We start from the raw sequence: 21,717 nt of genomic DNA, 5'->3' as shown, positions 1-21,717 counted from the left end.
GGTGTTATAGTCATGAAGTCTTTGCCCATGCCTATGTCGTGAATGATATTGCCTAGGTTTTCTTCTAGGATTTTCATGGTTTTAGGTTTTACATTTAAGTCGTTAATCCATCTTGAGTTAGTTTTTGTATAAGGTATAAGGAAGGGATCCAGTTTCAGCTTTCTACATATGGTTAGCCAGTTTTCCCAACACCATTTATTAAATAGGGAATCCTTTCACCCTGCTTGTTTTTGTCAGGTTTGTCAAAGATCAGATGATTGTACATGTGTGGTGTTATTCTGAGACCTCTGTTCTGTTCCGTTTGTCTATATATCTGTTTTGGTACCAGTACCATGCTCTTTTGGTTACTGTAACCTCATAGTATAGTTTGAAGTCAAGTAGCGTGATGCCTCCAGCTTTGTTCTTTTTGCTTAGGATTGTCTTGGCTATGTGGGCTCTTCTTGGGTTTCATATGAAATTTAAAGTGGTTTTTTCCAATTCTTTGAAGAAAGAAGGTGGTAGCTTGATGGGGATAGCATTGAATCTATAAATTACCTTGGGCAGTTTGGCCATTTTCATTATATTGATTCTTTCTATTCATGAGCATGGAATGTTTTTCCATTTGTTTGTGTCCTCTCTTATTTACTTGAGCAGTGGTTTGCAGTTGTCCTTGAAGAGGTCCGTCACATCCCTTGTAAGTTATATTCCTAGGTATTTTATTCTCTTTGTAGGAATTGTGAATGAGAGTTCACTCATGATTTGGCTCTCTGTCTGTTACTGGTGTATAAGAATGCTTGTGATTTTTGCACATTGATTTTGTATCCTGAGACTTTGCTGAAGTTGCTTATCAGCTTAAGGAGATTTTGGGCTGAGATGATGGGGTTTTCTTTTTTTTTTTTTTTTTTTTTGAGACGGAGTCTTGCTCTGTAGCCCGGGCTGGAGTGCAGTGGCCGGATCTCAGCTCACTGCAAGCTCCGCCTCCCGGGTTTAGGCCATTCTCCTGCCTCAGCCTCCGGAGTAGCTGGGACTACAGGCGCCCGCCACCTCGCCTGGCTAGTTTTTTGTATTTTTAGTAGAGACGGGGTTTCACCGTGTTAGCCAAGATGGTCTCGATCTCCTGACCTCGTGATCCGCCCGTCTCGGCCTCCCAAAGTGCTGGGATTACAGGCTTGAGCCACCGGATGATGGGGTTTTCTAAATATACAATCATGTCATCTGCAAATAGGGACAATTTGACTTCCTCTTTTCCTAATTGAATACTCTTTATTTCTTTCTCCTGCCTGATTGCCCTGGCCAGAACTTCCAATACTTTGTTGAATAGGAGTGGTGAGAGAGGGCATCTTTATCTTGTGCCGGTTTTCAAAGGGAGTCTTCTCATTTCTGCCCATTCAATATGATATTGGGTGTGGGTTTACCATAAATAGCTCTTATTATTTTGAAATACATCCCATCAATACCTAGTTTATTGAGAGTTTGTAGCATGAAGGGCTTTTGAATTTTTTCGAAGGCGTTTTCTGCATCCATTGAGATAATCACGTGGTTTTTGTCTTTGGTTCTGTTTATGTGATGGATTACATATGTTGAACCAGCCCTGCATTCCAGGGATGAAGCCGACTTGATCATGGTGGATAAGCTTTTTGTTGTGCTGCTGGATTTGGTTTGCCAGTATTTTATTGAGGATTTTTGTATTGATGTTCATCAGGGATATTGGCTTAAAATTCTCTTTTATGTTGTGTCTCTGCCAGGCTTTGATATTAGGATGATACTGGCCTCATAAAATGAGTTAGGGAGGATTCCCTCTTTTTCAGCTGATTGGAATAGTTTCAGAGGAATGGTACCAGCTTCTTTTCATACCTCTGTGTAGAATTTGGCTGTGAGTCCATCTGGTCCTGGACTTTTTTTGGTTGGTAGGCTATTAATTATTGCCTCAATTTCAGAACCTATTATTGGTCTATTCAGAGATTCAATTGCTTACTGGTTTAGTCTTGGGAGGGTGTATGCATCCAGGAATTTATCCATTTCTTCTAGATTTTCTAGTTTATTTGTGTAGAGGTGTTTATAGTATTCTCTGATGGTAGTTTGTATTTCTGTGGGATCGGTGGTGATATTCCCCTTTATCATTTTTTATTGTGTCTATTTGATGATTCTCTCTTTTCTTGTTTATTAGTCTTGCTAGTGGTAGATCTGTTTTGTTGATCTTTTCAAAAAACCAGTTCCTAGATTCATTGATTTTTTGAAGGGTGTGTGTGTGTGTGTGTGTGTGTGTCTGTGTCTGTGTGTCTATCTCCTTCAGTTCTGCTCTGATCTTAGTTATTTCTTGTCTTCTGCTAGCTTTTGACTTTGTTTGCTCTTGCTTTTCTAGTTCTTTAAATTGTAATGTTAGGGTGCTGATTATAGATGTTTCTTGCTTTCTCTTGTGGGCATTTAGTGCTATAAATTTCCCTCTACACACTGCTTTAAATGTGTCCCAGAGGTTCTGGTACATTGTGTCTTGTTCTCATTGGTTTCTAAGAACATCTTTATTTCTGCCTTCATTTCATTGTTTACACAGTAGTCATTGGAGCACGTTGCTCAGTTTCCATGTAGTTGTGCAGTTTTGAGTGAGTTTTTTGCTCCTGAGTTCTAATTTGATTGCACTGTGGTCTGAGAGACAGTTTGTTATAATTTCTGTTCTTTTACATTTGCTGAGGAGTGCTTTACTTCCAACTATGTGGTCAATTTTGGAATAAGTGCAATGTGGTGCTGAGAAGGATGTATATTCTATTGATTTGGGGTAGAGAGTTCTGTAGATGTCTATTATGTCTGCTAGGTCCAAAGCTGAGTTCAAGTCCTGGATATCCTTGTTAATTTTCTGTCTCATTGATGTGTCTAAGATTGACAGTGAGGTGTTAAAGTCTTCCATTATTATTGTGTGGGAGTCTAAGTCTCTTTGTAGGTCTCTAAGGACTTGCTTTATGAATCTGGATGCTCCTGTATTGGGTGCATATATATTTAGGATCATTAGCTCTTCTTGTTGAATTGATCTCTTTACCATTATGTAATGGCCTTCTTTGTCTCCTTTGATCTTTGTTGGTTTAAAGTCTGTTTTATCAGAAATCAGGATTGTGACCCCTGCTATTTTTTTTTCTTTACATTTGCTTGGTAAATCTTCCTCCATCCCTTTATTTTGAGCCTCTGTGTGTCTCTGCACGTGAGATGGGTCTCCTGAATACAGCACACTGATGGGTCTTGATTCTTTTTTTTTTTTTTTTTTGAGACGGAGTCTCGCTCTGTCGGCCAGGCTGGAGTGCAGTGGTGTGATCTCGGCTCACTGCAAGCTATGCCTCCTGGGTTCACACCATTCTCCTGCCTCAGCCTCCCGAGTAGCTGGGACTACAGGTGCCAGCCACCATGCCCAGCTAATTTTTTGGTATTTTTAGTAGAGACGGGATTTTGCCATGTTAGCCAGGATGGTCTTGATCTCCTGACCTCGTGATTCGCCTGCCTCGGCCTCCCAAAGTGCTGGGACTACAGGCGTGAGCCATCACACCCAGCCGATGGGTCTTGACTCTCTACCCAATTTGCCAGTCTGTGTCTTTTAATTGGGGCATTTAGCCCATTTACATTTAAGGTTAGTATTGTTATGTGTGAATTTGATCCTGTCATTATGATGCTAGATGGTTATTTTGCCCAGTAGTTGATGCAGTTTCTTCATAGTGTCAGTGGTCTTTACAATTTGGCATATTTTTGCAGTGGCTAGTACTGGTTGTTCCTTTCCATGTCTAGTGCTTCCTTCAGGAGCTCTTGTAAGGCAGGCCTGGTAGTGACAAAATCTCTCAGCATTTGCTTGTCTGAAAAGGATTTTATTTCTCCTCCACTTATGAAGCTTCATTTGGCTGGATATGAAATTCTATGTCGAAAATCCTTTTCTTTAAGAATGTTAAATATTGGCTCCCACTCTCTTCTGGTGTGTAGAGTTTCTGCAGAGAGATCCTTTGTTAGTCTGAGGGGCTTCCTTTTGTGGGTAACCCAACATTTTTCTCTGGCTGTCCTCAACATTTTTTCCTTCATTTTAACCTTGGTGAATCTGAGAATTATGTGTCTTGGGGTTGCTCTTCTCAAGGAGTATCTTTGTGGTGTTCTTTGTATTTCTTGAATTTGGATGTTGGCTTGCCTTGCTAGATTGGGGAAGTTCTCCTGGATAATATCCGGAAGAGAGTTTTCTAACTTGCTTCCATTCTCCCCATCACTTTCAGGTACACTGATGGTAGATTTGGTCTTTTTACATAGTCCCATATTTCTTGGAGGCTTTGTTCATTTCTTTTTACTCTTTTTTTTCTCTAATCTTGCCTTCTCACTTTATTTCATTAATTTGATCTTCAGTCACTGATATCATTTTTTCTGCTTGATCCAATCAGCTACTGAAACTTGTGTGTGCTTCATGAAGTTCTTGTACTATGGTTTTCAGCTCCATCAGTTCATTAAAGTGCTTCTCTACACTGGTTATTCTAGTTAGCCATTTGTCTAAATCTTTTTCAAGGTTTTTAGCTTCCTTGCGATGGGTTAGAACATGCTCCTTTAGCTCAGAGAAGTTTGTTATTACTGACCTCTGAAGCCTACTTCTGTCAACTTGTCAAACTCATTCTCCATCTCCAGTTTTGTTCCCCTGCTGGTGAAGAGTTGTGGTCCTTTGGAGGAGAAGAGGTGTTCTGGTTTTTGGGATTTTCGGCTTTTCCGCTCTGGTTTCTCCCCATGTTTGTGGTTTTATCTATCTTTGGTCTTTGATGTTGGTGACCTACGGATGGGGTTTTGGTGTGGATGTCCTTTTTGTTGATGTTGATGCTATTCCTTTCTGTTTGTTAGTTTTCCTTCTAACAGACAAGCCCCTCCGCTGCAGGTCTGTTGGAGTTTTCTGGAGGTCCACTCCAGACTCTGTTTGCCTGGGTATCACCAGCAGAGGCTGCAGAACAGCAAATATTGTTGTCTGATCCTTGTTCTGGAAGCTTCGTCCCAGAGGGGCACCTGCCTGTATGAGGTGTCTGTCAGCTCCTACAGGGAGGTGTCTCCCAGTCAGGCTACATGGGGGTCAGGGACCCACTTGAGGAGGCAGTCTCTCTGTTATTGGAGCTCTAACACCATGCTGGGAGAACCACTGCTCTCTTCAGAGCTGTCAGGCAGGAACGTTTAAGTCTGCAGAAGTTGTCTTCTGCCTTTTGTTCAGATATGCCCTGCCCCCAGAGGTGGAATCTAGGAAGGCAGTAGGCCTTGCTGACCTGTGGTGGGCTCCACCCAGTTAGGGCTTCCCTGCCTCTTTGTTTACACTGTGAGCATAGAACTGCCTACTCAAGCCTCAGCAATGGTGGACACCTCTCTCCCCACCAAGTTTCAGCATCCCAGGTTAATCTCAGTCTGCTGTGCTAGCAGTGAGCAAGGCTCTGTGGGTGTGGGACCTGCCAAGCTAGGCACAGGCTTTGGAGGGAATCTCCTGAGGGAGGGAATCTCCTGAGGGAAGGAATCTCCTGTTCTGCCGGATGTGAAGACCACGAGAAAAGTGCAGTATTTGGGCAAAAGTGTACCGTTCCTCCAAGTACAGTCACTCATGGCTTCCCTTGGCTAGGAAAGGGAAATCCCCTGATCCCTTGAGCTTCCCACGTGAGATGATGCCCTGCCCTGATTTGGCTCGCTCTCCATGGGCTGCACCCACTGTCCAACCAGTCCCAGTGAGATGAACCAGGTATCTCAGTTGGAAATCACCTATCTTCTCTGTTGATCTCACTGGGAGCTGTAGACCGGAGCTGTTCCTATTCAAGAATCTTGGAAGTGATTCACAAGTAAAAATATTTAAAAATTTCACAGCATAGGATCAATAAATTGCAAAGCTAAGGGTGAAGCCATATTTCCTGACTATAGACTCCATGTACTTAACCATTGTGCTGCAATGCCTAGAACAGGGTATTTGTTTAGTCTGCTAATAGTTATTTGTTCTAGACCAAGTTTTAGTAATTTTGTTTTCTTCTTATCAGGTTGCTTTCAAGATGTATCTGGGAATTACACCAAGTGTGACCTGTAACAATTCAAGCAGAAATGAATTTTCCCTGATTCTAGACAAGAATCCTCTGGTGGAGTTTGTGGAAGAGCTCCCTGCTGGACGATCTTCTCTGTGCTACTGCAACTTGCTGTGTGGGATTATCAGAGGTGCCTTGGAAATGGTAAAGTTGAATAAGTGAAGAATGAATGAAGAATCTCTTAGTCCTTCTAAGACTAAAATAAGATAACCAATATGCATAATTCATTTTGCTGGGTACATTAGTTATCTAATAACGTGTTACAAAGTACCCCCAAAATGTAGCAGCTATAAAAACAAACATTTATTTTCTCACACAGTTTCTGAGGATCAGAAATCTGGGAGCAGCTTAGCTAGGTTGTTGTCACTCAGAGTCTTTCATGGCTTAGTACACGTGCAGTCAAGCTGCTGGCCAGGGCTGCAACCTCTGGCAACTTGACTGAGGCTGGAGAATCTACTTCCAAGTTCACTCACACACCCCCAGTGCCTTGCTGGCAGTTGGCAGGAGGCTTCATGAGGTTCCTGGCCACATGGACCTCTTTGTAGATCTAATCACAACATGGCCACTTATGTGGCCAACCCTGGTGCCATGGAGGAGTGGGTTACCTAAGGGTGTGAATAACAGATGGTAGGGATCATTGGCCATTTTGGAGGCTGGATTTTACACCTGAATTATTAATTGGTTTAACTAAAACAGTTATTAGTATCTGCTAAGTGTCAGGCACTGAGTATACACAGATGAACAAGACATAGTTGCTGCCTTTAAAGAATCTTTCTAATGGAGAAGTCAGATGCACAAATAAGTATAATTAAGGCTATGAGAGAACCTGTGGCAGGAAAAACTTCCTAGACTTCCTAAGGAAACTCTAAACTGGCTTTTGAAAGAAAAATAGGAGTTAGATAAAAGCCTTGGGTAAGAGGAGCAGGAGAAAATAATACAATAGGTAGAAGAATCAGCATGTCCAAAGGTACAAAAAGAATGTTTCAATCAAGGAACAAGGAACTTGAATTAGTTCAGTATGACTGACATATAAATTGAGAGACAGATTGTCATGAGAAAGAAGGCTTAAATTCTTTACGGAAGACTGATTTTAAGAAAAGGAGTTCATATGACAAGCTTGGAAATTCAGATTTTTACATTGGAAGCAACAGACATCAATATAGGTTTAAAAACAGTGGAATAATATTTTGAAACTTGTGTTTTAGGAATTTCATTTGCTTATCAACCAAATGAAAGTATATCAGAGGGAACAATGCTGAAGGAAAGGATGAGGGCACTTTGGAAGTTATGATGGTAACCTCAGGTAAAACCAGAACAAAGCCTTGACAGCAGGAATAGGGAGAGGAAGACCATTTGAACAACATCAAAAAGATGCAACAGATAAGGCTAGGTTATGAACTGACTGAAAGGAACAAAATTCAGAAAAAGATTCAAGAATGATTTGTAAGTTTCTGAGCAACCTGTAGAGATGGTTGTGCTATTAAACCAAGAGGAGCAAAACCAAGAGGAGTACATCTGAGCTTGGTAGAGACAAAGTGAGGAGTTAATTTTGAGCCTGCTGGAGTTGAGGTGTTTAACACACGCAAGTGAGGCTATCCAGCAAACTGTTGTTTATCCCTGTCAGGAGTTCACAGAGAGACATGAATTGAAGAAGCATTAGAATTGGAAAAGAATGTCTAGGCAGAGTCTGTAGAGCAAGAAGAAAAGGGAGTAACAGAACCGTAGGAAGCAATAAAATATAATAAGTAGGTTAAATAGATAGCACAAAGGCTGAAAAGGATACCAAGAAAGAGAAATCAGAGGGAGGAAAAGAAGGAGTCATAGAAACAAGGGAGGAGAGCATTTCAAGAAGACAGAGTGATTAATAAGAACAAGTACAGCAGAGAGTCTAAGTTAAACTAGACCTGAAAAATATTCACAACATTTAGGAACCAAAAGACCCAGGAAAGCCTTGGTAAAAGCTCCTTTGGGAAAGTGGAGGGAAAGAAGACAATCTGTCAAAGATTGGTGAGCCAACAACAGCTTAGGAAGAGATGACAGTCATCAAAGTCTCATTTTTCCAGAAGCTTAGCTATTAAGAATGGTGGGACCAGATAGCAACCAAAGTCTTGCCATGTGTTGAGCTACCTAATAATGAGGCATGCATGTGATTTTAAATTATTTGTGATAATTAGGGGAAAACAGAATAACAAGTACTCCAAAAGCATAAAACAATAGAAACAATGTATTGTTCACACAGATTCTCCATGCTTCCACCCTAGCATCTTTTTAGACTTGTCCTATAGTCGGTGGCCATGAGATCAAGGAAGGGGTGGGAAAGCATTCTGAGCGTTTATGGGCAAAGGGAGAAACCATAAAACCAAGTCAAAAATAGGAAAAGAATGTCTTCTACTTTCATAGATAACAGTTGATTATATTTGCTGAATGACAGCTGGCATCAGACCTCATGTGTCCCCAAATATCCAAATAGCTTCAACATTGTCTGCCTGTTAATTTAATTTATTTTCTGTTAAATTTTGACAAAGACTTAAAAAATCTTATGGAAGAAAAAGTTGAGGATGAATTTTGCTTCTGTATTTCCAAGTGCAGTCTGCGTCCTTCTGTTAAATGGTAGGCATTGCAAGGCTGGGCCCAGTATGAGTCAGATAATTTGGTACACTAAGGGTTTAACAAATTGAGGCTGACTAGCTAAGGAATTCTTAGTGAGAGAGGGGAGTGAGTCAGGTAAGATTCAATAAATATCAATTAATTTCCTGCTACACGTGAGCATTTTTCACATATTATTTGCTTTTACTTGGTGCTTTTACTTATTTATCTTATTTTTCCCAATAGAGCAAAATAACTCTGAATAAATACACTATTGGGGGTAGGTCAGCAATATCATGCTGCTCTTATGTGGACACATGTTAATGAATAAAGAAGTAAGCCCTGCTTACTTCAGTGCCTGGGAAATGGGAAATACCTTACAGAGAAAAAGAAGGCCTGAGTATCAAATATTCATGTCTGTAATTTCAGTCTTCAATTTTATATCTATAATTCATTTAATTGATATTATTCTCAAAGCCTTCAAACCATAAGTGACCGCTAAATGTTGTTAGGATAAGTGATTATGTTATTTAGCTAATGACAGAATGATTTATGGCAAATCTGTTTGAGAGCAATCATTTAAGAATCCATTTATTCCTGGAAATTCTGCTGACTAAGCACACTGGGTCAAGGCTATCTTTGAGCAGGGAATTTGTGTTCTTCTAAAGATGGATCCATAATTCAGCCTTGCACAGTGAGCTAAGCTTGGCAGAGTCTGGGTGTCCCAGTCATCCTAGTTGGCCTGGACCACCCTTCTCTTTGCAGAGTCACACCACAGAGCTGACACACAGCTGTACCATCTCTGGAGGACACTCAGTAAAGGGCCCTTTATCCACGAACAAGCTTTTTAAAAAGTCATTTCTTAAGGAACGTAAAGAAAGCTGACAAAAGACTGAGAAAAATTTAGTTGTTTGTTTTTTAATTAAATGACACAGACCTGTATTTTTCTTCTTTCCTAGGTTCATTTGGCTGCTGATGTTACATTCTTGCAAGACAGACTAAAAGGTGACAGTGTGACAGAAATAGGAATAACATTTCTAAAAAAGCGAGACGAGAAAAAATATAGACGGAAGAAATGAAGAATAGCACGGAAAATGCCACAGGGTGGCTAGTTGAGTTAATATTAGCTAAACATGTATAGACATAGAAATTTTGAATTGCTTAATAGCATAAACTTTGAAAGGCTTATAAATCACCCAGAAATTTGAAATGCAGGGCACAAAAATTTAAAGTTTTTTTTTTCCTTTTTCTTATAGATCACATATTTTCAATCTCATGTCCACAAAATTTCATATAATGTGATTTTCTCATGTATTAGCTTGGCTTATAGCTTTAGCCTCCTGATGCTACCCTTGATTTGTAATCACCAAGTCAAGCTATTTATTCAATGATAATTTTGAAACATTATAAATAACATTTAATTTTAATTTATTTTATTTAGTTTTAATATAGCTGATATTAACCAAATTCCTTCCTTTTCTCATAAAATATTGCTTGATGGTCAGGCCAGGAAACCTCTTAAATAAAGGATAAATAATATTCTTTGAAAATACTTTCTTACCCCAAAGCTTATTAATTTAGAATTTCTACTATCATTTTAATCCCCTAAAAAGTCTTCCACAGAATGTTTTCTCTGTGACCAGAACACATTTAACATTCATATGTACTGAATTAAATACACAGTAATCTTCACCAGACCATTGGCACACAAGGGCAGCCTACAAGGCAGCCCAGAATCTACTGGGCTCTGCAGATAACTCACAAGTACAAGTTATGATTGGTGTGATACTATCCTACAGAATTGGAGAAAATATTTGTAAACTACATATCTGACACCCTTGTGTTATTAATAACCAGAATATATAAGAAGTTCAAACAACTCCATAGGAAAAAATTAATAATCCAATTAAAAATGGACAAAAGATCTGAATAGACATTTCTCAAAAGAAGACATACAAATGGCAAACAGATATATGAAAAGGTGCTCCACATCATTGGTCATCAGAGAAATGCAAATCAAAACTATAATGAGATATTATCTCACCTTAGTTAAAAGTGACTTTCATCCACAACAGGCAACAGTGAATGCTTGCAAAGACGTGGAGAAGAGGGAACTCTGGTACACTGTCGGTGGGAATGTAAATTAGTATAACCACTATGGAGAACGGTTTGGAGGTTCCTCAAAAAACAAAAAATAGAATGATCATATGATCCAGCAATCCCACTGCTGGGTACATACCCAAAATAAAGGAAATCAGTATATCTAAGAGATATCTGTACTCCCATGTTTATTGCAGCACTATTCACAATGGCCAAGATTTAGAAGAAATCTAAGTGTCCTTCAATAGATGAACGAATAAAGAAAATGTGGTGCATATACACAATGGAGTACTATTCGGCCATAAAGAAGAATGAGATCCTGTCATTTGCAACAACATGGGTGGAACTAGAGGTCATTATGTTCAATGAAATATGTCAGGACAGAAAGACAGACTTAGAATGTTCTCACTTATTTGTAGGAGCTAAAAATTAAAACAGTGGACTCATGAAGATATAGAGTAAAATGATGGATATCAGAGGCTGGAAAGGGTAGTTTCAAGAGAAGTGGAGACGGTTAATGGGTACAAAAATCTAGTTAGATAGAATGAATAAGATCTGGGCCAGGCATGGTGGCACAAGCCTGTAATCTCTGCACTTTGGGATGCCAAAGTGGGAGGATTGCTTGAGCTCAGGAGTTTGAGACCAGCTTAGGTCATACACACACACACACACGCACGCACACATATATATATTTGGGTTTTTTTTTTTTTTTGGCATACTTGTGCATACCTGTGGTCCCAGCTACTCGGGAGGCTGAGGTGGGAGGATTGATTAAGGCCAGGAGGTTGAGGCTGCAGTGAGCCATGATTGTGCCACTACCCTCCAGTCTGGGCAATAGAGTGAGACCCTGTCTTTAAAAAAAAAGTACAAGAATGAATAAGATCAAGTATTTGACAGCACAACAGGGTGAGTACAGTTGATAATAACTTTTTGTACATTTAATAATAATTAAGATTATAAATGGATTGTTTGTGAGAGAAAAGATAAATGCTTGAGGTAATAGATACCCCATTTACCCGATGTGATTGTTATACATTGTATGCCTGTATGAAAACATCTCATGTACCCCATAAATATATATACCTACTGTGTACCCGCAAAAAATAAAAATTAAAAAATAATCAAAATAAATAAAACTGGTATAAGTGATATGTTAGTAATAGACGTCAACTAGGATTCAGGAGCCTATTCTGAGTCCCTGTCGAGTTCTGTTTCTAGGGGCTTCAGCTGATCCTGAGTAGTGACTGATCCTGGGCAAGGCACATAATCTCTCCATCTCTCTCTCTCTCTCTCTCCTTTCTCTCTCTCTCTCTCTCTTTCCCCACCCCTTTAAAATCAGGACATTGGATGCAATAAAGGTCTAAAACTGTATCAGTGGGTTTAAACGATATAAATGATCACTGAAATTCTACATTTTTGGACTTTAGAACACTGTAGGGAAATTGTTTGTTCTCCACTTACTCAACTGTCTCTTCAAAAGGACATTACAATAGGCATAAAAGAAATAGGGCCATTGGCACACAGTTGAGGCATCAATGGAAGAACTTTCAAGCCTGCTCCACAGAAAACCAGGAATAGAATCTGGAAGAAGATATCTGACATTAGAAGGGGTATCACAATGTCATGTATTTTAAACTGATACCTCCATAAGAATTCTTGCCTACAATCTATCCTAAAGCTTCTTTTTAGGATTTTTTCCATCTTCTGCTCAGTTGCCTCTTTCTCATTTATAATATATGCATTTCTCCCAGGAACCCAAGATATTCATGCCTAAGGCTCTCTCTCTTAAATCAGCACCCAACTAACTATCCTGAAAATACTCCAGGTCTTGGAGTATTCTCCTGCCTGTCTATACCTTCCTCTTCTTTCTCTCCTAACCCAACCATCAAAAGTCCCTTGGCCCAAAGTCTTTGTTCTCCACCCTGCTGAAGGCAGCTTAATCTGGTATTCTCAGTGATGCTGGGTATTGGAACTGATGATGGCTTCAGGATGAGGCTTGTTCCCCATCCCTTGTTTTTCTCACTGTGGAAGGAGGGGAGCCTCTTGGCATTGAATATATTAGAATTATGAGAACCACCAATATAATTTTATATTTTCTTATAGCCATATTAAATAATAAAAGGAAATAGGTGACATTATTTTTATAGTTTTAATAATATATCATTTAACTATCCAAAAATTTTTATTTCAACATAGTAATATAATAATAAATATTATTATCTATAATAATAAATTTCATTATTACTATTTTTGGTAGAGATGGAGATCTTGCTTTGTTGCTCAGGCTGGTCTTAAATCCTGGCCTCAAGTGATCCTCCCACCTTGACCTCTCAAACTGTTGGGATTATAGGAATGAGGTAACCACACCTGGCCAATATAAAAATTATTAACGAGACATTTTATATTATTTTTCATACTAAGTCTTTGAACTCCAGTGTGTATTTGACATTCTTAGCACATCTCAACTCATGGTAAATTTTCAAAGGCTAGAGTGAAATGTAGTTCTACCAAAATAATAAAGTTGTGTTTAATGGTGTTTAATAGCCTCAATTTTTGAATCTAAATTAATTAAAATTAAACTGAATTTAAAATGCAGTCACACTAGTCACATTTTACATGTTCAATAGCCATGTGTGTCTAGTGGCTACTCTAATGGACAGCACTGGTCTAGAATTCCCGGTCAAAGATTTGTTGTGTCTCCTTGACCTTTGATACAAAGAATGAATGGAGAGGATCCAGTACCATGGAGAGAAAGAGAGGAAATGGGTAGAAAAGAAAAAAATAAAAGAAAATCAGGTCAATAAGACTATCAGAGACCCATGAAATGCTCTCTCTCTACCAACTGAGCGGTGACCCATAGAAACAATAAAGAGAGATTACACATCCTTCCCTGGGCTCCAAGTATGTTTTCATCACCATTGTGTAAAGCTGGGTTTCTCTGATAAAGAGCCTAAGGACCTTATACAGCATAACTACACAGCATAACTACAGGGTTATATAATGTTTTTATTTTATATTATTTTATATTTTTATTCTATAAAAGCCTTTAATCTGAACCCAAAACCTTGATTAAAGCAGAGTTGTTTCGTCACCTCAGCAAAGCAAAAGAGGAGGAAATGTTTGGGGCAGAGACGTAGTGCAATGCTCTTAAATGACTACACCAGATATTGCCCAAGCTATTAACTGAGGAGGCCTGCTTTGGTTGTCTATTCACTGATTGCAGTTGCCAGGAATCAGAAATACCTGCCTCAGCGTCCTGTACACTTATTTATTGTCTTCTCAAACCTCTCAGTTTCATTTATTAGCTGTTAGGAGCCTGGATCTCTTTAGCAGTTGGAATGAATGATGGTGAATAAGTGGACAGTTTCCTCTTCTCCCTGTTTATGAGAGACAAAAGGAGAAATTTGGAAAATCACATGCTTGAAGTAAGAGGATGATATTAAAACTTTTGTATCCAGAGACTACTTTAAGAAAAATCTGCTACTACTTTAACGAAGATCTGCTAAATGTTAACTAACACAGTAAATGCTAAATGTCACTGTTAAGTGTCTCCCACTGGGCTGTAGACTCTGGGTAGTTGTTATACTTCAGTTTACTTCACCAGCTTTGGAAGCTAATATCTCTTCAGTAACACTGAAGGAGTCTGTGATGGATGCATCCTCCCAGCTCTGGAAACTTCATATGACAAAAGACTCTGTATCCTTCTTGTTAAGAGAGAAAGCCAAATTTTGTTTACTCCACTTAGTTGCATATTCCTTGAAAAATCTGACCAGTGTCTGCATTTCTTCATCCTAATAAACCTTCCAGAACTTTAGCTGGACATAACCAGTGGTCGACCAGTAGGGTCTATGACAAACCACCAACAGACAGGGAGGGATGTAGCAGGTACAATGTACCAGTGTGTGATCTCAGAAGGAAATGGTCAATTCTTATTCAGTTAGCAAGTGTCACCCTAACATTGAAAACAAGGCACAGCCATAACAATCGTTAGCAAAATTTTACTTTTCATTAGAAAAGAAGAACTAAACAAAACAAATCAAAAGTTGGGGCTCTTTCACAAAAAAAAAAGTTAAGAAATAGGCCTTCTGGGGGTAATTCTTGTTCTTCCTTGAACTCAGGCTCTGTCTTTCCCAATTAAATCTTTATTTGTGTCCCAGGGATGAAGTCAACTTGATCGTGGTGGATAAGCATTTTGATGTGTTGCTGGATTTAGTTTGCCAGTATTTTATTGAGGATTTTTCTATCGATGCCCATCAGGGATATTTTCTTTTTTTGTTGCGTCTCTGCCAGGTTTTGGTATCAAAATGATGCTGGCCTCATAAAATAAGTTAGGGAGGATTCTCTCTTTTTCTATTGTTTGGAATAGTTTCAGAAGGAATGGTACCAGCTCCTCTTTTCACCTCAGGTAGAGTTTGGCTGTGAATCCATCTGGTCCTGGATTTTTTTCGTTGGTAGGCTATTAATTACTGCCTCAATTTCAAAACTTGTTATTGGTCTTTTCAGGAATTCGACTTCTTCCTGTTTAGTCTTGGGAGGGTGTATATGTCCAGGAATTTATCCATTTCTTCTAGATTTTCCAGTTTATTTGTTGAAATCTTTTTCCAGTTGATTTGGGGTGGAGAGTTCTATAGTGTCTATTAGGTCTGCTTGGTCCAGAGCTGAGTTCAAGTCCTGGATATCCTTGTTGATTTTTTCTCTTACTGATCTGATAGAGGTGTTTGTAGTATTCGTTGATCATAGTTTGTATTTCTATGGGATCAGTGGTGATATCCCCTTTATCATTTTTTATCGTGTCTATTTGATTCTTCTCTCTTTTCTTCTTTATTAGTTTAGCTAGTGATCTATCTATTTTGTTAATCTTTTCAAAAAACCAGCTCCTGGATTCACTGATTTTTTGAAGAGTTTTTCATGTCTCTATCTCCTTCAGTTCTGCTCTGATCTTAGTTATTTCTTGTCTTCTATCTTTTGAATTTATTTCCTCTTCCTTCTCTAGTTATTTTAATTGTGATGTTTGGGTGTTGATTTCAGATCTTTCTAGCTTTCTGATATGGGCATTTAGTGCTATATATTTCCCTCTTAACACTGCTTTAGCTGTATCCCAGAGATTCTGGTATGTTGTCTCTTTGTTCTCATTGATTTCAAAAAATTATTTATTTCTGCCTTAATTTCGTTATTTACCCAGTAGTCATTCAGAAGCAGGTTGTTAAATTTCCATGTAGCTGTGCAGTTCTGAGCGAGTTTCTCAATCCTGAGTTCTAATTTTATTGAACTGTGGTCTGAGAGACAGTTTGTTATGATTTCTGTTCTTTTGCATTTGCTGAGGAGTGTTTTACTTCCAATTATGTGGTCAATTTTGGAATAAGTGTGATGTGGTCCTGAGAAGAATGTATATTCTGTTGATTTGGGGTGGAGAGTTCCATAGATGTCTATTAGGTCTGCTTGGTCCAGAGCTGAGATCAAGTCCTGGATATCCTTGTTAATTTTCTGTATCATTGGTCTGTCTAATATTGACAGTGGGTATTAAAGTCTCCCATTATTATTGTGTGGGAGTCTAAGTCTCTTTGTAGGTCTCTAAGAACTTGCTTTATGAATTCGGGTGCTCCTGTATTGGGTGCATATATATTTAGGATAGTTAGTTCTTCTTGTTGCATTGATCCCTTTACCATTATGCATTGCCCTTTTTTGTCTTTTTCTATGTTTGTTGGCTTAAAGTCTGTTTTATCAAAGACAAGAATTGCAATCTTGCTCTTTTTTTTTTTTTTTTTTTTTGGCTTTCCATTTGTTTGATAAATCTCCCTCCATCCTTTTATTTTGATCCTATATATGTCTTTGCACGTGAGATGGATCTCCTGAATACAACACACCGATTGGTCTTGACTCTTTATCCAATTTGCCAGTCTATGTCTTTTAATTGGGGCATTTAGCCCATTTACATTTAAGGTCAATTAAATGTATGTGTTATGTGTGAATTTGATCCTGTCACCATGATGCTAGCTGGTTATTTTGCACAATAGTTGATGCAGTTTCTTCATAGTGTCATTGGTCTTTATATTTGGGTGTGTTTTTCCAGTGGCTGGTACTGGTTTTTCCTTTCCAGATTTAGTGCTTCCTTCAGGAGCTCTTGTAAGGCAGGCCTGGTGGTGACAAAATCCCTCAGCATTTGCTTCTCTGGAAAGGATTTTATTTCTCCTCCCCAAGGCTGGTTCAGTATATGCAAATCAATAAAGGTAATCCATCACACAAATAGAACCAATGACAAAAACCACATAATATCTCAATAGATGCAGAAAAGGCCTTCGATATAATTCAACATCCCTTCATGCTAAAAACTATCAATAAACTGGGTATTGATGGAACACATCTCAAAATAATAAGATCTATTTATGAGAAATCCATAGCCAATATCATACTGAATGGGCAAAAGCTGGAAGCAGTCCCTTTGAAAACTGGCACAAGACAAGGATGCCCTCTCTCACCACTCCTGTTCAACATAGTATTGGAAGTTCTGGCCAGGGCAATCAAGCAAGAGAAAGTAATGGTATTCAGTTAGGAAGGCAGGAAGTCAAATTGTCTCCGTTTGATTGTATATTCAGAAAATTCCATTGTCTCAGCCCCAAACTCCTTAAGCTAATAAGCAACTTCAGCAAAGTCTCAGGATACAAAATCAATGTGCAAAAATCACAAGCGTTCCTATACATCAATAATAAACAAGGAGAGAGTCAAATCATGAGTGAACTCCCATTCACAATTGCTACAAAGAGAATTAAATACCTAGGAATACAACTTACCAGGGACGTGTATGACCTCTTCAAGGAGAACTACAAACCACTGCTCAAGGAAATAATAGAGGAAACACACAAAAAAATGGAAAAATTTCCATGCTCACGGATAGGAAGAATCAATATTGTGAATGGCCATATTACCCAAAGTAATTTATATATTCAATACTATTCCCATCAAGCTACTATTGACTTTCTTCACAGAATTAGAAAAAACTACTTTAATTTTCCTATGGAACCAAAAAAGAGCCCATATAGCCAAGACAATCCTAAGCAAAAAGAACAAAGCTGGAGGCATCACTCTACCTGACTCCAAACTATATACAAGGCTACAGTAACCAAAACAGCATAGTACTGGTACCAAAACAGACATATAGACCAATGGAACAGAACAGAGGCCTCAGAAATCATACCACACAGCTACAACCATCTGATCTTACACAAACCTGACAAAAACAAGCAGTGGGGAAAAGGTTCCCTATTTAATAAATCGTGCTGGGAAAACTGGCTAGCCATATGCAGAAAACTGAAACTCGGCCCCTTCCTTAAGCCTTATACAAAAATTAACTCAAGATAGATTAAAGACTTAAATGTAAGACCTAAAACCATAAAAACCCTAGAAGAAAACCTAGGCAGTACCATTCAGGACATAGGCATGGGCAAAGGCTTCATGACTAAAACATGAAAAGCAATGGCAACAAAAACCAAAATTGACAAGTGGTATCTAATCAAACTAAAGAGTTTCTGCCCAGCAAAAGAAACTATCATCAGAGTGAACAGGAAAGCTACAGAATGGGGGAAAATTTTTGCAAAGTATGCATTTGACAAAAGGCTAATATCCAGAATCTATAAGGAACTTAAATTCACATGAAAAAAACAATCTTATCAAAAAGTGGGTGAAGGATATGAACAGACACTCCTCAAAAGAAGACAATTATGTGGCCAACAAACATATGAAAAAAAAAACTCATCATCACTGGTTATTAGAGAAATCCAAATCAAAACCACAGTAAGATACCATCTCACGCCAGTTGGAACGGCGATCATTAAAAAGTCAGGAAACAACAGACACTGGAGAGGATGTGGAGAAATAGGAATGCTTTTATACCGACAGTGGGATTTTAAATTAGTTCAACCATTGGGGAAGACAGTGTGTCAGTTCCTCAAGGATCTAGAACCAGAAATACCATTTGACCCAGCAATCCCGTTACTGGGTATGTACCCAAAGGATTGTAAATCATCCTACTATAAAGACACATGCACACATATGTTTATTGAAGCACTATTTACTATAGCAAAGACTTGGAACCAACTCAAATGCCCATCAATGATTGACTGGATAAAAAAAAAATGTGGCACATATACACCATGGAATATTATGCAGTCATAAAAAGAATGAGTTCGTGTCCTTTGCAGGGACACTAACACAATAACAGAAAACTAGACACTGCATGTTATCACTCATAAGCGGGAGTTGAACAATGTGAACACATAGATACAGGGAGGGGAACATCACACTCCAGGGCCTGGTGGGGGGTTAGGGGCAAGGGGAGGGAGAGTATTAGGACAAATACCTGATGCATGTGGGGCTTAAAACCTAGATGACAGATTGATAGGTGCAGCAAACCACCATGGCATACGTATACCTATGTAACAAACCTGCACATTCTGCACATGTATCCCAGAACTTAAAGTAAAATTTTAGAAAATCTTTATTTTTCTTCCTTCTGTTTCTTTTGTCTTCCATTTTTTAGCAGACCTGTGGCCACTACAGAATCTTCTCTTTTTCCTTTTCCATGGAATCTTCCTGGAACTCCTTACTTTCTCTTTTATTTCCTCTTCCATTTTTTTAAATTATGCTTCATGTAATAGACATTTGTTAGCTTCCTATATCTTCCCCTCTTCTAATTCAGTGACATTTCTCCTTAGGAGCCACCATTTAATTAAACAACACATCTACTTCAGGTGGCTCATTCTCAGTTTAAAACCACTTCTTTGCCGTCCAGATCTAAGCCAGTCCACACATGGTATTCTCCAGACAACAATCAATAGTTCTGGCATGGCCCAATTGCTGCAATTTTTACTCTATGGTTATGGAAAGAGGATCTCTCTCTCTCTCTCTGTCTCTTTCTCTGACCCACCGCCCTGCCACCCCGCTTCTTTCTTATTCTGTCTGTCTATGGAAATAGTTGGCTCTGGTTCCTGCTGACATAGGGAGGTTGAGGAGGATGAATAAAGAGAAGAAAAGCCTGCCCTGCCTCTGGAATTTCAGTTACTCGCCTCAATAAATTTACTGTGTTCTTAAGAGAATAGAGTTAGGTTTCTGTTACCTGCAATCAACAGGATCCAAACTAATTAATTTTCTGATTCTCTCATCTCTATTAATAGCAATGCAACAAAGTTCATTGTATGACAAATACATGATAGGTCAGATAATCTGTAATATATTTGAGAATACCAAAAATATTAATTACTTATTATTACATTTTCACATGGTTTAATGTTCAATGAAATAAAACTTGTATTTGCATGACTCTCCTCTTCACAAAAAGGAAACGTTCACAGGAGTAAGAAAATAGAAGTTGCATTATGTTGTACAACTACTCAGCACACAAGACCTAGAAAAGGGAGATTCCACAGGGAGAAAACACAGTTTTGAATTGGTGGTACCTCTTAAAATAAAACAGCCAAAATAATTATACATTTCAGGCCCTTGCTACACCTATTTCCACTGGAATCCTAAATCACATCAGGAGTCACTAAGGATTCTAAATTCAGAACAACCCTCTCATTTCAGGAACTATTCAGTGATATAAATCTTTAAAGCCAGAAGACTGTATTTAGTGACTTGCCCTTCTGGTGTAGTGTGTGAATCGCATAGATTTTGATGACATGGAAGAAATGTTAATTCCCAATGGATATCAAACAATTCAAGCACCTGGAAATGCTGATTTTTAAGATTTAGATTCAATTAACATTTTTATCAGATGCCGGGCATATGTGGTACATCGTTTACTTTTCAACAATCTGTGAGGCATTAAGTTTGTAGTGGGGGTAGCTGTGAAATTACAAAGAAACTAAACTTGCCAGTGCTTTAAGCTCATTAAGATGTGCAGCTGGTGAGTACAGGGAGTTGGCAATGGCTCCTGAGGATCTTGCTTAGGGGGCTGAGTGAGTGGAGGAACCACAGGAGAAGTCAGCTAAAAAGAAGAAGCTGATAACCTTGGAATACTTTGAGTTTGAGGTGACTTTGAAACATCCAAACAATACCAGGAGCTCAGAAGAGAGGTCTGAATTGAAGATAGACTTCGGAGTCATCAGCGTATAAACAATAGTAACAGCAGTGGAGATGAATGGTAACATCTGAACAGGATATGGACTTGAGAAAATATAAGGGGCAAAGATAGAATCTTGAGAAATACCACCACTCAAGGGGCAATAAGAAAAGAAAAGAGCAAGTCAGGCTGAACTTTCAGCCAGAGATGTAGAAGGGAGAAACTGGTGAGACCAAAGTCAAATTTCAAGGAAGATAAAGGGGTCAGAGGTGTTAGATGCCACCGAAAAGCAATCAAGTTAGGCCAGAAAAAGGATGTTGGAACTGGTGTAGAGGAGGTCTTTGCATCTTAGCAATTTCAGGACAGTGGTGGAGGCAGAGGCCTCATTAAAGATAGAGGAGTCAACGGGAGGTGAAACCCTATGTGCAGATAATTCTGTTAAGGTACTGGACTGTAAATGGACTCTGAGTGCAAGGTTGGGCTGTTTGCTCTGTTAACTTTAGTTTTGTTGTTGTTGTTGTTGTTTTCCTTAAGAATCCAGGCATTTGAAAACATAAAAGAGAGGGAATAACTTGTGAGGAAGTGGGAGAGGGCAGGATAAAGATGATGGGAGAAAGGTTTGACTCTGAACTTCATAAATATTACCCTTTCTCCTTAGAAAGCCATGATGAAGTTGAAAGTGGGCAGATTAGGGGATTGGATTAGAGACGTGTGGGGAAGACGCTGATCAAGCTCATGACCGCTGGCCTTAATCTTCCCTATGAAACATGATTCAACGTCTTTGTAGAGATGTAGGTGGATAGAGGTTGGATGAGGATACTTTGTGCTGTAGAATGCTGTCCATATTCTCAGCACTTAAGCCCTCAAAGTAGAAAATAATCCAGCCTTCAGAGTGCACGATCATGCAAATGCCTGGGAAGAAAATACACATGACCTTTACTTCCCTGTGCTCTG

At 38.8% G+C, this 21,717-nt stretch overlaps 1 protein-coding gene across 3 annotated transcripts in view; it reads left to right on the top strand.

Moving 5' to 3' along the window:
- The window catches only part of LOC105465475 (trafficking protein particle complex subunit 3L), a 100,562-nt gene that overhangs the window by 61,927 nt on the left and 16,918 nt on the right, over window positions 1-21,717 (top strand). For 2 of the 3 annotated variants that reach the window (XM_011713922.2, XM_071096348.1), the window contains exons 4-5: window positions 5,982-6,167; window positions 9,569-11,801. In XM_011713922.2, the coding sequence (XP_011712224.1) occupies window positions 5,982-6,167; window positions 9,569-9,688 (306 nt within the window). In that variant the 3' untranslated portion in view covers window positions 9,689-11,801. Of the gene's footprint in view, window positions 1-5,981; window positions 6,168-9,568; window positions 11,802-21,717 lie in introns of those variants that run through there. The other variant, XM_071096349.1, reaches the window with a different exon arrangement.

This window comes from Macaca nemestrina, chromosome 5, assembly GCF_043159975.1.
Source record: "Macaca nemestrina isolate mMacNem1 chromosome 5, mMacNem.hap1, whole genome shotgun sequence".
Classification (NCBI taxonomy): domain Eukaryota; kingdom Metazoa; phylum Chordata; class Mammalia; order Primates; family Cercopithecidae; genus Macaca; species Macaca nemestrina.
Note: the sequence above shows the minus strand (reverse complement) of the source record. Positions and strands in the feature narration are given on the sequence as shown.